Below are 14029 nucleotides of genomic sequence, written 5' to 3' on the forward strand. Positions count from 1 at the left end.
GGGTTATGGAGCACTGGCCCAGGCTGCCCAGAGAGGTTGTGGAGTCTCCTTCTCTGCAGACATTCAAACCCTGCCTGGATGCCTTCCTGTGTGACCTGGTCTGGGTGATCCTGCTCTGGCAGGGGTTGGACTGGATGATGTTTTGAGGTCCCTTCCAACTCCTAATAGTCTGTGATTCTGTGAGTGCCAGCAGCTGAGAGTGCACTGTATTTTCTTCCTATGCTGTGGATAGTAGATCTTGGAGGAGAAATAAAAAGCTGTAAATCAGCGTTTCTTGTTCAAGACAAACAAACTTGCATTGTAGGGCTCCTCAGGAGACGCCACTGAAGGATCTAAAAATGAGTTTACTCTAAAAAGGGTCAGTAGGTATAAGCTTTTCACTTTTAAGTTTTAAAATAACTAGAGTCTAGATTCTTCTGTTTGGTTGGGGTTTTTGTGTGTGTTTGGGTTTTTTGTTTGTTTTTTTTTTTAGTCAGGTGTTCCTTTATTTGGTGTTAGGGCCATAGAAGCTTTTGTAAATGGATTAGAAAGTCTTTTATTTGATTGGTTTTGTTTCATCTTCTGATTTATTTTGTGACTTCAAATGTCAAGTCTGAATACAAACAACTACAGATTTTTGAGGTCAGTAATACTCCATGCAGTTGCCAGCTATAGTCTGTTTGCCACTTTTTCTCTCTGAAGTATGTGCTGATTTTTCATGTGATGTGGATTCTTCCTCATTTCCTGCAGCTAAATTGTCCTAGTAGGTAGTGTCTGTTAAATACTTAACTAGCAGTATTTCTTTGTTAGCAGTTGTTGTAACTGCCTCAGGAATTTTATGTGGATGCTAATAGAAAATGTGCTATCAAAAGAGTTGGCAATACTTAGGACTTGGAAAAGTACCTTCCTTGGCAATGGTACCTTACTGGTGTTAGAAAATGCAGTGGACCAGGGACTTCTCTCCTCCCTCAATATTAGTACTGAGGTATTTAATCTTCTTGTCACTAAGTCTGTCTTCACAGAGACCCACAGAAGGGAAAAACAGAGCTACACCAAATGAAAAAAAAAAATAAAGCAACTCCCCATAGATGGTGTGTGCACAAAAAAAAGGAGATAAAGCAACAACTTTTTGAGTATAGGGTTCTAGGTGTAAAGCAGTAGCAGATTAGGTACCTCAAAACAATGAGTGCTGGCAGTATTGCACGCAGTAGTTTTGGCAGTTTTGGATGTTCTGATCTGAAGTGTCGCTGGGGAGGTTTTATGCCTTAACTGATTTTTTTGTCTGAACAGCCTCTGATGTCGGTGCCCTGCAGGAATATCAGTCAGAAGGACGTTCATTCCAGCATTAATTCCGTCATTTTGTACCATTTTCTTCAGGATTTCTAGCTACTGTGCTCCAATATCAAGCGATACCATAACCACCTTGCCCCTCTGACCTTCCCTTCTATCCCCAAACCTTGGTGTATGTGTTCATTCTGTCAGATGTTACGAATTTCACATAAGAGAGTGTTCACACATGATTATAGATGTGCATAGAAGAGAGAGATTTGAACAACTGGCAGCATTTTGTAAAATTGACCCTCAGGAGAGGTTGTAATTACAGCTGGTATGATACAATGTAGTGGTAGTAGGAAAAGTGATCGTGTAAGTCACCTTTCTACCTGGCAAATCTGTCAGTGGGGAGGGTTGGGTTTTTTTGGCCACATTGAAAGTCATGCTAACATATTTTTGTGTCAAAATAAGCCTTTTACTAAGCTGCTAGCAATGTTGGTTCTGTGCAGCAATGGCAGAGGAAGTGCATTCTACTCTCACATCAGCAGAATTGCTAAATAAATACAGTTTGCAGAATCTCTGGTGGTGGTATGACAGACAACCCAGAAAAAAATGGGTTTGTGCCTCAGATCACATGAGAAGTTTGTAGAGCTTTTCTCTTGTTTCTTTTTCTGTCTTCTGCTAAAAACAAAACAAACCCCAGATCCTTAATAAATAAACACCCTATCAGGTTTCACTAGGTATTAGACTTGACTTTGACAGTGTTCATAATGCAGCATTGCTGATGAATTATGATGGCACATGCATGATAGACATCAGCATTTTATTTGTATCATTGTTAAAGATAATGTGCTGATCTTACACTGTTTTTTTCCTTAGTGCTAAAGATGGAACGGGAGTGTGGTAGCTACTTGGTTTTGTTTTGTATTTCCTAAGTTGCTGAGTGTATGGTTGCTCCTCTAATTGCATACTATCCAAACCTTTCCATGCATTCTGAATTAATTCTGTGTTAGTGGGGTTTTCTCAGGGTGCTTGGCTCATTAGCTGAGTGCCTGGGATGTGTATTTCTCTACACAGATTCCTTCTAACATGTTGTTGTTATCCCCATTTTACAGACAGTGAAATAGACACTTTTTGGTATTTTAAAACTTATAAACACTTCCTCTCATGTAAACCACAAGCATAAAGCATGTTTAAAGAAAGGTGGTTTGAATTCATTTCTTAATTATTCCTATGTTTCATTAATATGATATGTAGACTGTAAACACAGGAAGGCCAATGCTAGAGCCTGTGTTTAAATGGAGCCATGTTGGTCTCTGTGGAAATGTCATTACCATTTTTTTCCAGTTAATGAATGCATTTTGTATAGTTCAGATTACTCCAGCCCCAGGGAGTGGAGCAATAAATGGATCGAGGACTGTCTTGTCAGATACTCCTTTTTTATTCATTTCTTCTGTCATGCTTATACAATTTATTCCTGCCTGTAGAAGATGACACCAAATCACCATTAGTGGGAGCTTTCAGTTTGGTGCCAGTTTAAACAAATTAATTTTGAAAGGTAGTCAAGTATTTTCCTTTATGATATCCCTAGGCAAATGTTAAGCATATTGGGTTTACTGGGCCATATTTTCTTAGATTTCAATATAAACTTTCTTTTGAATTCTTAGTTTAAAATATGTAACTTTGGGATAATGATGATCTCCTTGTAGTTTTTTTACACTTCAAGTAATAGTATACCTTCAGTTAGTGGATGTTTTTGCCTGAGCCTGTTTCCTTTGTTCTTTCTTGATTCTTTGCAGTTACATCTTGCACTCAGTCGTGTCATTTTATGATAATCATAAGGTTCTTTGAACGAGAAGATATTTGTGATTGCACAATGCTTAGAATAATGGAGCTCTAATCCTATCTGGGAAATCTGTGTTACAGTAAAAAAATAATGCATGTGGCTCCGTTCAGGTGATGATTGAAATCTCAGCAAGTGTGGAAATTGTCGAATGCATCTGCTTGTAAGGTTGAGGAATGTATAGTGTTCCTGTTAACTCACATCTTCTAAACTGTGTATGATTGACTGCTAGACAACTTCTGTTCTTGGGAGGACAGGGCATGGGCAAACTGAAAACACATGTTTAATCTGAGTTCTTTCTCAGTATCCCTTTTAAGTAGAATAGTGTCTGGAACGTGCTTTAAGCCTCTGTACAATGGTAAGAGAAGGACTCCATGTAGTAAGTGATAAGAATATGAGGCATTCTGAATCTGGAGGTTTTATATTCTGAATTTTAATTCTTTTCTCCCAAATTACAAGTCATTTTACAACTTGGAACATGAAGGCTTAATACAGAAGTTGCTGGATGAGATTTAGGCCTGCATTAAACAGAAAGCAAACTAAAGTAATGAGAGAGACTAAGAATCTGCAGATCTATACTGGGTTTGAACTGTAACTTCCCATACATCCTTGTGCCAGTGACAGTTTAGGCATGGAAATGAATTCTAGGAGTAATCTGGAACCTTTCAAATATGAAAAGCTCATTGTATTGGCCAGGACATCTGAAGCTAATTAAAATAGTAAATAAAAGTGGTAGTGGTGTGGCTTTAATTTTCCCTCTCAATACATGTTTCTTAAGTAATAGGAAAAAATGTAACAGTAGAGCCACATGTCTCCTTTTTTCTTTCCAGTTCCCGAATTCCTGCTTGTAGCTACTGACTGAAGTCAAGGCTAAAGCTCAGCTGTCAGGGATTGAGACATAAACAAGGATGATGCTCTTCAGCCAAAATAAATTTGTATGAGTTTATTTTATAACTAAATGTGTAAATGTTCATCATTACAATATTTATTGGAAGAGGAGGTCTCATATCCGACTTCAGACGTTTTAAGGCCTTGGCCGTTGCCTTGATATGTTGTGAATGGGTTCTCTGAATTATGAAATACTTCTGGATACTCATTTTACTTTGCAGTGAATCTACACTCCTGATATATCTCTGTAGGTTAAACATCTGAAGTTTGACTGCAAGTTATTCCGTATCCCCTTAAGCCTCCTGTCTCTAAAAGAAAATGAAAAATTAAGAGTCAGACACTTTTTTGGATTTTTGAAACTTTTCCAAGATGGCTATAGGTACAAAATAAATGCACTTTTCTGTTAGGTTTATAAATTCTCTCTCACTTGCTTTTTTCTTTTTAATATTGTATTTTTGCAAAACCTTTTAATTTACAATCAAGAGCTGTTGACAGAAAATACTTCTAAGGAACACAGAGAGAAATAAAACTGAGACTTTTTTCAAGTTAGTTATGAAGAGAGCAATCTGTTTTCATGCTTTCTTTTAACTGCCTGTGTAAAAGTATATATAATAATCTTGAAGAAGACATACTGTGTTTAATTGTTTGATGCATAAGTTGATCTGTAGTGTTGCAAAATGGCAGCATTCTGTGAAGCCAGGATTTGTCTGCAAGGTAGTCAAACAATCTGTAACAAGGCAGACTGAAAATTAATTGTTGGTTTTGGGGTGTTTTTTTCAGAATGTGATATAAAGATTAGCTATTTATAAAATAGGCAAGCTGGTACACAAAGTATTTGGTACAATGCGAAACTGTGACTTGTTTTTGTTTTGAGAACTTTTATGTGTAGGTGCTTCTGTAAAATTTCTTAGCATCTTGTAGCTATTTTTCCTCCCACCCTCTGCCACTTCATCCCCATCCCCAGCACGATGTTTTGTGGAAGCGTTTCAGGTGCTCAGCACTTCCCACAGTCACTCCGTACTCCTAAGCAGGAAAGGAGATGATGTCTGCTTTCCACTGCCAAGGAATGGGTGCACCAAGATGAAGAAGCTGAGTCTGCAGAGAGAATATTCTCTTCCTTTCTGAATAGGAAGCATATGGGACCTGTAGAGGCTTGCGCAGGAATAAGATACCTGTTACAAAAGGGATTTTCACTGAATAAAAACAGTACAACTCCATAGTTGGTTAAACAACAGCTAAGAAAAGAGACAAACTTGAATTTTTCCCTGAGATTTTAAATTGTGGTTTCTTTCAAGGACAGGCTGAGGTCCTGGCTGCCTTGAAAGAAGAATAGCAAAACTAGTGATAAGTTTTTATCTCTTCTTCAGTTGTATATTGCTGAGCGAAAGTGTTTCCCCACTGTAGTACAGAAATCACTTCAAAAATGGTACTCAGACTGCTCTACATTACAAGTTGTGGCAGCTCTTAGTCATATGCTAGCATCGCTGCATTTTATCTGGGGTTGATGGAAAGCAACTGTTGACGTGAAGGTTGATTTTGAAGTTGCCAAATGTCATCTTGCAACACCGCTCTAGGATCTGTGTCTTTTCACATGGAGGTAAGGAATGACTTGGAAAACTCCCTGTCCATACGGGCACTAGCCTGGTGTGTGTGTTAGGTGGCAGCACGCTGCCAGCGCTGCTTCCTGACTCTAGCTGCTTGGGTTAAATACAGGAATTAGCCACCCACTTGGGTACCTCTGCATTGCCCTCTGTGGTACTCAAGGAAGGCCTTGCCTACTGAGATATTGGGTCTTTCTGGATCTGAGGTCACAGGAGGAGTGTAGTCAAGAAAGTAGCCTCTATCCACTTTTGAAATCATCATCTCCTCCCGCCTCTGCTCCATATCCCAAAAAATGTATGAAGCGCTGTTTAGAGCCCACCCCAGTCCACCTGACCTCAGTCTTACTGGGTACCCTACCTGGTGTTCTCTGGGCTGGGAGCACACTGCCAGTATCCAAATGGCCTTGCACCATTTGGTTATGCTCAGTGCTGTAGCATTTTTGCAGCACTACCCAGCATATTACTGAAAAGCCAGCAGATAACAGTTTTTCAAGGTCACATTTCACATAAACCTCTGCAAAGTTCTGTCATTTTACCCGAAAGGTAGAGGTAATTTCTGTTTGACAGGGCTGCTTCAGACATCTAAGACATGCATATCAGCTGTACCCTTTTAGCTGCATAGTCTATGTCATTACTAAGTGATGAACACCATTTGAACTGTGAATAGTCTTGAAGTATACTTCTAGCATCAATTTTTCTAAGGTAAAAATGATTCTGCTACACTGAAGCTTGTATCATCTTTGAAATTGTGCATAATAGTTCTTTTGAAATTTTTTTTTTGAAAACAGCTTCTGGCATAATGTTTTTCCTGGCATGCTAAGGGCTGTCTGTGGTAGTGCCCAGTCACACTGACTTCAGTGGTTCTTGGGATTTCTTATTAAGCAGTTCACAGAGGCCGCAATGTTGCTTGCTGGTCTTAAAATCTTCATTGGGCAGTGTAAGACTGCTCTTTCTGTTCGTGGTCCAACTAAAGCATTCTCTACACTGATGATATTTGGCTCAAAAGAAATTTTCTGTCCTCGTCAGGCCATAAGGACCAGTAGGGGAAATGCTACGAGGAACATGGATGTTTTCCCAGATCTGCCTGACCTTTGGGATGAACTAGGCAGATCCCTTCTGTTTGCTTTTGATGCTTCTCTCAACCTTGTTTTGCATAATTAGGCTGCCTTAGGCAGAGACTGTTTCATACCAGCATTTTGTGAAATACACCAGACAATGGGACCCAGATCACTGCTGGAGCCATCTGGGTGCCACTGAAATGCAAATAATAAATTATCCTCAAATTAAGGCTTAAAATTCCAAGTCCTCTTGAATTGGGGTTGATCTGCTCTAACTCAAATCTTACTGAAAAGTTTGATTAGCTCACATAATCATTTGCAGAATTTGGTACACGCTGTATTGTCATTCAGTATTAACATAGTACGCTCATAGTATTTGTATTTGCATTTTTATGGGTTAATTATTACAGGTATTCAGATTATGCCTCTGATAGAGACAGGCATTTATTGTTTGAATAATTAATGTGTAGGTTGTTAGGCTAAAAAAAATAGACAGCTGTTTTGCCTATGCTGCTCCGCGTGGTGTTACTAAACAAGTCTTATGAGACTTCATTGTTTGGGTGTGTTGGTTTGAATAGTTGTGATATTTAAAGAAATATCTTGCTTTAGAATGATTTCTTTTTTTCAAGCATACCCCTGCGCTCACAGTATTTGAAGTAACCTATTCACTTCTTTTGAAAAACCTAATCCCAGCTGACTACATTATAAACACTATTTTATTTATACCTGGAGTGGGCTCACAGTCCTGCAGTGAGCTGTGGAGCACGCTCTTCGGCATGTGTTTGATTGATTGATTTTTTTTTTTAATTTTATTTTAAGTATAATGGAATTCTAGTGATTTGCTCATAGTTATATATAAACAAATTATATCACCCAAGACTTTTATAACATAGATCAATGAAGATATTGTTAAACAATGCTGTTAAGGAACATTACCATCACTTGAGAACTGCATTTGTGATAACAGACCTAGAAATTGTATCAACTGCTGTGCACTAATTCGTTTTACTATATTGCATTTTATATGGTTGCATTTAGAGAAGATACTTGTTCTCCAGTAGAGCAAATGCTAGTCCAGTGCTGCACTGCACAAGTCTTGATTTGAAATTCACTTCTTAGAAGAAATTGTTTTCAGAAGAGCCTTGTGAATATAGTATAGAAATATTTGGTTGTGTTCAGGAGGAAGCAGGACGTGTCTTGTTGCTTTGTTGTGCACACGTTGGAGGTGTAATCGTGTTCACTCTGGGCTGTTTGCAGTTAAGGCTGCTGTTGACCCCACCAGATTATTCTGGTGTTGAATAATAAATAAGCATAAGCAAATGGCTGGTTTATGCTGTTATAAAGGCAAAATTCCCAAGTCCCAGCAAAAGTTTCTGAAGAAAAGATATGTTGTATTTTCTTGTTGTCAGGTCACACACATTATGGTGGCATTTTAAAGTATACTTTACCGTAGTGCTAACAATGCCATCATGTCATTGGTTTTACAATGTCTCTCTCTTAATATTGGTTCCTCTTGGCATCTTTTGTCTGTTATACTTGGGGTATAAAAAGCTTGGCTGTGATAATTTGCTTGTTGCCTCTGCTCAGAGGTTCCCAGGCACACATGGCTCACAGGCAGAATGAGAGAAAGGCAGAGTAAAGGCCTTTGATAGACGGTTAACTGAATTGCTTGAGTCACTGACAGATTTTCAGCCGTGAAAGGCGTGATATTTTGAATTTCCAGTTCTGTCTTAATTAAAGTTTTTGCTTAGGAGTGTAGCTTTTTGGAAAAGCATTTTTAAGATGCTAAGACATTTCTGTTTTAAAAATTAATCTGAGGTTATATATATTAGTTTTGTACTGAAAAATAGTGTTTGGAAACATTTAAATAGTATTAAAAGAAAAGTGACATGAACATAGAATAAATAACGGTTTTGAGTGTCTTTTCTGCTTGGATCCTGTGGATCTTGCAGGATCCCATGGTAAATGCTTTCTGTGACATGGCTACCTCGTATTCCAGAAGTATTGGCCCATTTAGAATCTAATTCATCATTTAGGACTCTCTCCAAACAAAAACCGTGTTTCTGTCACAGATTCCAGAGTCGTGCCTATGGGGTTCCCATGAATACAAACAATAGCTCAGGGGCTAAAAAGTTCCTCAGCTCTGATTCCAGCAAACCCAGACCCACCATTCTCACAGCTGCCATGGTAAACAAATTGATGACAGTGCTCTTGGAGCATTATACTGAAGTGGTTTTTTCCTTTCACTTGCTGGAACTGTGCTCAGAGTATGGGGAATGATGGATGCCTCCTGCTACATTCATCCGCTTTGATCCATTCATATGATGTGGATAGAAGAAGAACAGTCATCTGTGCCCTCACCTTCACTTTGAGAATCAGGACTTTTTGAAGGGAAACTTCTGGCTTTTTTTGTATTGCTGTGTCAGTAACACCTCTCTGTGGTTGTATTAGGGTTACATTAATGTGGCTACATGCTGCATTCTTAAAGGAGATGCACAGCTGATGCTGACTCAGTAGATCTGGCTTCCTCTTTCTCATTACTTAACCATGGCGTGGTGATACAAATAGTGGGATCTAACTAACCTCATTTACATGTCTTTAGGCATGATCCTCTAACAGAAATTTTCAAATGGCACCTTGACTTGCTCTAGAAGTAGTATGTAGTGCCTGAACTGACAGTTTGAGAAGCAAAGCTAGCTTCTGTGGGTACTTGACGTGGCTTTTGAAACCCAATTTATGTCTCTTCACAGTGCTGTTCTGTGTCATGTAGCAGTACAAGGTTCACTCAAGGTTCTGTAGCCCCGTGCTGCAGTAAGATTGCAGGTTTACCCTTGCTGGCTACTGAATACTAAATAGTATATACATTTGACTCTCCTGTTATGGCAGCTTTCTTGAGAGCTAGAGATACCTGTTGAAGCATAAAGAATTATTATCAGGGGAAGATGCATTCAGTGCAAAACTTCAGTTAACTTTAGAAGAAAAGTCTTTCATAAATTACTGAAAACCAGTCAGTCAAACCTGGGGATTTTCTTAAGCATCCATCACTACAGTATCTAAATATTTACAGGTAGATTAGATCTGTAACGTCAATTTTTGTATACTTTTGGACTCTGCTGTATCAATTCATTAAGAGCCAGTTTCACTGTTTTTCTCTAGGCATAACCTCTGGGTGTTAGATTTCTTGCTAACGTAAAAAAAACCACTTCATCAAAGGGGATAGTAACAGCCTTTTAAGTGATCATAGTTTGTGACTTTGTAATCTCCCTCAGCAGTACAGTCTGGAGCAAATCCATTGAGCATGAATCACTTTTTCTTACTCATGTGCTCTTGGGCTTTGAAATTTTCGTTTGTTCAGCTCTTTAAGGAGATCATGAATGGGGAAGTCCCTGGTGTTTTTCCATCATTAAGATGTTCAGTGCAAACGTCACAACAGCTTCATCATGCAAATTTTGCCCAAAAGTTGGAAAAACTCCAGTAGTCTTCACTGCCCCTTTTCTTTATTTCTGGTGCATAAAATAATGGTAAAACTTTCAAGCTCTCCAAGAAGGGGGACTGTTCTTTTTTTATTGATGTAAGCTGCCAATGAATCACCTTTAAGTTTCTAGGCATCAGTTATAAGGCCCTGTGCCAGCCATCGAAATGGATGTGACTCAGGCAGATTCTTCTCTGGGTAGGCAGTCCTTACTTTTATGTTAAAAATAAATGTAGAAACATTTGGAAAGCTACAATTCATACTGCTTATTTCTGAGCTCGGCTTGCTTTTGGTTTTCAGGCAGACATCCCTATGCATCGTCATTTCCCACCTAAATAATTGACTTTGGATGTCATCTTCAACATAAGAGTAGTATTCCACTTAATTTACCAGGACTATGTATGTACTTAAAGTATACTGTACAAAGTAAAACTACTTCTGTTGGTTTAGGGGCTTAACATACTATTTTGCAGGGTTGCACCTACAATGTCAACTAATACGGAATAGCCATCTTCTGCCATAGTCATTTTCCCAGCTCCTCATAATAAAGTGTGCTTTGTTTGTGTTAGGTGTCATTGAACATGAGGTGTTAAATTAGAGCTTTATGATTGTTGATTTTAAATTGGGACTTTTACAATTGTGGCTCTTCTCGGTGACAAACAATGATAAGACAAGGGGTAATGGGCACAAGCTGGAACACAGGAGGTTCCACTGAAATTTGAGAAGAAACTTCTTCTCAGTGAGGGTGACAGAGCACTGGACCAGGCTGCCCAGAGAGGTTGTGGAGTCTCCTTCTCTGCAGACATTCAAAACCCGCCTGGACGCCTTCCTGTGTAACCTCATCTGGGTGTTCCTGCTCCGGCAGGGGGATTGGACTGGATGAGCTTTTGAGGTCCCTTCCAATCCCTAACGGTCTGTGATTCTGTGATTCTGGGGGAAATTGTCCATCTTGAGGCATCATTTTTTAATTCCTGTTCTTGCTAGTTTGTGTAGTTTACATAAGCTTTAAGAACTTTTTCTTGATTTGAAATATAGTATGGCAGTTGAAAGTATTTGTCAGAAGAAAAAAATTGTAACACTAGAAAAGCTTATAACACTAAGCTAAAATTTGTAGTTTAGGGTAGTTCTCTCTTTGTCAGTTTTTAATGTTAGTGCTAATCTTATATATTTCAGAAATTATTATAAAGTGGTGTCTTCAATTTTGTCATAACTATCACGATTCTTACAGTCACTAATACTTGTCTGCACTCCTTTTTCTGTGAGGATTTTGTTTAAGAAATGGAAATAGTATCACCTTTGGGTTTTTTTAGTAAAAATATATTGCCTCTAACTGCATCTTGTGAGGAAGTCTACAATAATTTAAGTGAAATAAGTATTTTTGAAATTTGCAATAGGACCTGAGTAACATAATATGGTCAATTTTATCCCTTCCTAATGCTTCTGTTTAGCATTCTTGGAAGGTGATCTTGTTATTTTTCACTAAGTTCCTTAATGCTCATTAACTGCAGTGTTTTTTACTCTGTTTTATGGTCAATTGTCCAACAATGGGAAGGAAGGAAAGTTGAATTTCGGGACTATAACCCTATACAGTTTTGGTTGGTCACCCAGACGACAGTTCACTAGAGAGCATTTCCCGGATTTGATTACACGTACATGTCATATGAGCTTGAGACTTGATGATCACTCTTAGCAACTTAGGAGTAATTTCTGGTGCCTGCAACAGTTTAACGAATGAGTAGAACTGAGGTGGATTCTTGGGAGCTTAGAACTGAAAGGGGATCCTCCTTTTTCTCTATGTCTTAAAACATTTACTTGGAAACCTAAAACTTCTTAAAGTAATACAAAAGTCACTAACAGAATAAATCGCTATTTTTTTTGGCTATTTAAGCATTAAGCCTAGAATTAGTGTGAAATCTACATAGTCCAAAGGCAGAGAGTAAATATCTCTTCAGACTTCCTTGGGGGATTAAAAATACTGTAGCTTTGCTCTGGAGGATGAAATGAGGAAAGCTCTTAAAGACTTTGTAAGATAACTACATCTTTGGCATACTTTCTGTGGTAGCCTGAGAAGGGTGGGGTATGTAGGATGAACTGGGGATAAAGATACAGCCAGTTGTTCTCTGATCGTGTTAGACCCAAAATCTCTTCTAGAGGAGGGCCTCATAGATATTAAGCTGCAACAACAGCTCTACTAAATATGTTAGCACCAAAACCAATATTTTTTTAAACCATCTGTCCAACTCACAGGGATCGAAGAACATAGGGCACAGAAATAAGCAGAAACCTTCAGTTCTTAAAAATTCTGACAAAATCATGGTGAGATAATGTTCTAAATAAGGAATTCCTTCATGAGAACTGATAATTTTCTGAATGTTATTTGGCACTGTTTGCTGACTGGCAGTTAAATTTGCTTGGAAAAAATAATTGTATGCAGATAAATGCAACTGAATTTGAAAAGCTACTGTGGGCTTCTTACAGCAAAGGCTACTTAGTGTATCTTAACTCGTGTTTTCTGCTTAAATAGCTAACTGCAGGCTTTCCAGAAAACTATCTGCTCTACTTTCATATTGCTCTACTTCAGAGATTGATTACCTGAAAGGTACTAATAAACTTTTGTACTACTTTTGTTTTCCTCTTTACAGATCATTTCAAGTGACCCATTCTGGGTACCAACCACTGAGGAAGAATATTTGCACTTTGGGGAAAAGGCAGACTCGGAGAACCAGGCCCGCAAGTACATGAATGCAGTAAGGAAACGAAAGGGACTTTATGTAGAAGAAAAAATTGTGGAGCATGCTGAAAAGCAAAGAACTCTCAGTAGAAATAAGTAGCTGTGTCCACTTCCTTTCTCTCCTGACTCAGCTAATGGCAGGTGGATAATTTTCTATGCAGCAGATTCAAAATTTCTTCTGATCGTTGTTCTTTCACACAACTTCTCTTACATACTACATTATCTGTGGCTTATGTTTTAATAAACTTAAGCCTTTCCAACTTTTATACAGAGAAAATAGTTTATTTATTTAAATAAAATATAGACATATTCATTGTAATTGGTCTCAATTTTTAAAACTTACTGCCCTATTGAACTTTCTGTCACAGGATTAGGAACTACTAATTTAATTTCTTTCTTTCTTTCTGGTTTATCAGCTGTAATTACAGTTAGAGCTGGTTAGCTAATTTGTTGCAAATAAACTATGCACTGAATTTAGCTCTTTAATGTTTTTGACTCTTCTTTTAAAATTTATTTTAATTTCTGTAATGTATTTGTTATTCACCAGTACTTTCCATAGTTACCTATATGCAAATACATGTAAGCCTTTTGGGAGTTTCTAAACTACTTGTTTTACTCTGTTTCTCGTGTAAGCAGTCTAAATCAGTAACGTATCGTCTTTAAATCAGAGGGCAAAAATAGCGCGTGTGGAAAACCAAGCACTGCAAACCAAGCAAGGTTTGTCTTTTTTCCCTCCTTAGAGCACATCTTATGAAAGAGTTCATGATTATCCTAAGCTGGGAGCTGCCATCTCTGAACTAGGCACACAGCTACTCCTGCCAATGCTGTGTTTACAGACTCCTGCAGAAATGTCTACCCATTCTGCCTGTTGTCTTGAATTCAGTGAAGGGAAACACTTGCAAAAATATACAAAATGTCTTGCTGCTTGCAGGTGTCTAGGATGCACACGGCTCCAAAATTATTCAGACCAAGACTAACAGGAAAAAAAAAAGTCCTCACAGGGTGTAAGTTTTAGTTAAGAAAAACTGAAACCTTGGATAGAAAAAGACAAACATGATGCATGAATTATCTTCTCATTTGGCTGCTTAGATTTGTAAAAGGAAAGGACAAGAAATTCTACAAGGTTAAGACTGAATAGGTCAGTGTCCTTGAAGAGTTTCTGATATTTAGTTAAATGAATGGGAA

The 14029-nt window shown here is 38.2% G+C and overlaps 1 protein-coding gene across 2 annotated transcripts in view; it reads left to right on the top strand.

Moving 5' to 3' along the window:
* EFTUD1 (elongation factor Tu GTP binding domain containing 1) overlaps nucleotides 1–13321 on the top strand; it is a 75345-nt gene extending 62024 nt beyond the window's left edge. Inside the window, exon 19 of one of the 2 annotated variants that reach the window (XM_010191282.1) lies at nucleotides 12756–13321. In XM_010191282.1, the coding sequence (XP_010189584.1) occupies nucleotides 12756–12944 (189 nt within the window). In that variant the 3' untranslated portion in view covers nucleotides 12945–13321. The remainder of the gene's footprint in view (nucleotides 1–12755) is intronic. The other variant, XM_010191283.1, reaches the window with a different exon arrangement.
* The last annotated feature ends 708 nt before the right edge of the window (nucleotides 13322–14029 follow it).

This window comes from Mesitornis unicolor, unplaced genomic scaffold (genome assembly GCF_000695765.1).
Source record: "Mesitornis unicolor isolate BGI_N332 unplaced genomic scaffold, ASM69576v1 scaffold6599, whole genome shotgun sequence".
NCBI lineage: Eukaryota > Metazoa > Chordata > Aves > Mesitornithiformes > Mesitornithidae > Mesitornis > Mesitornis unicolor.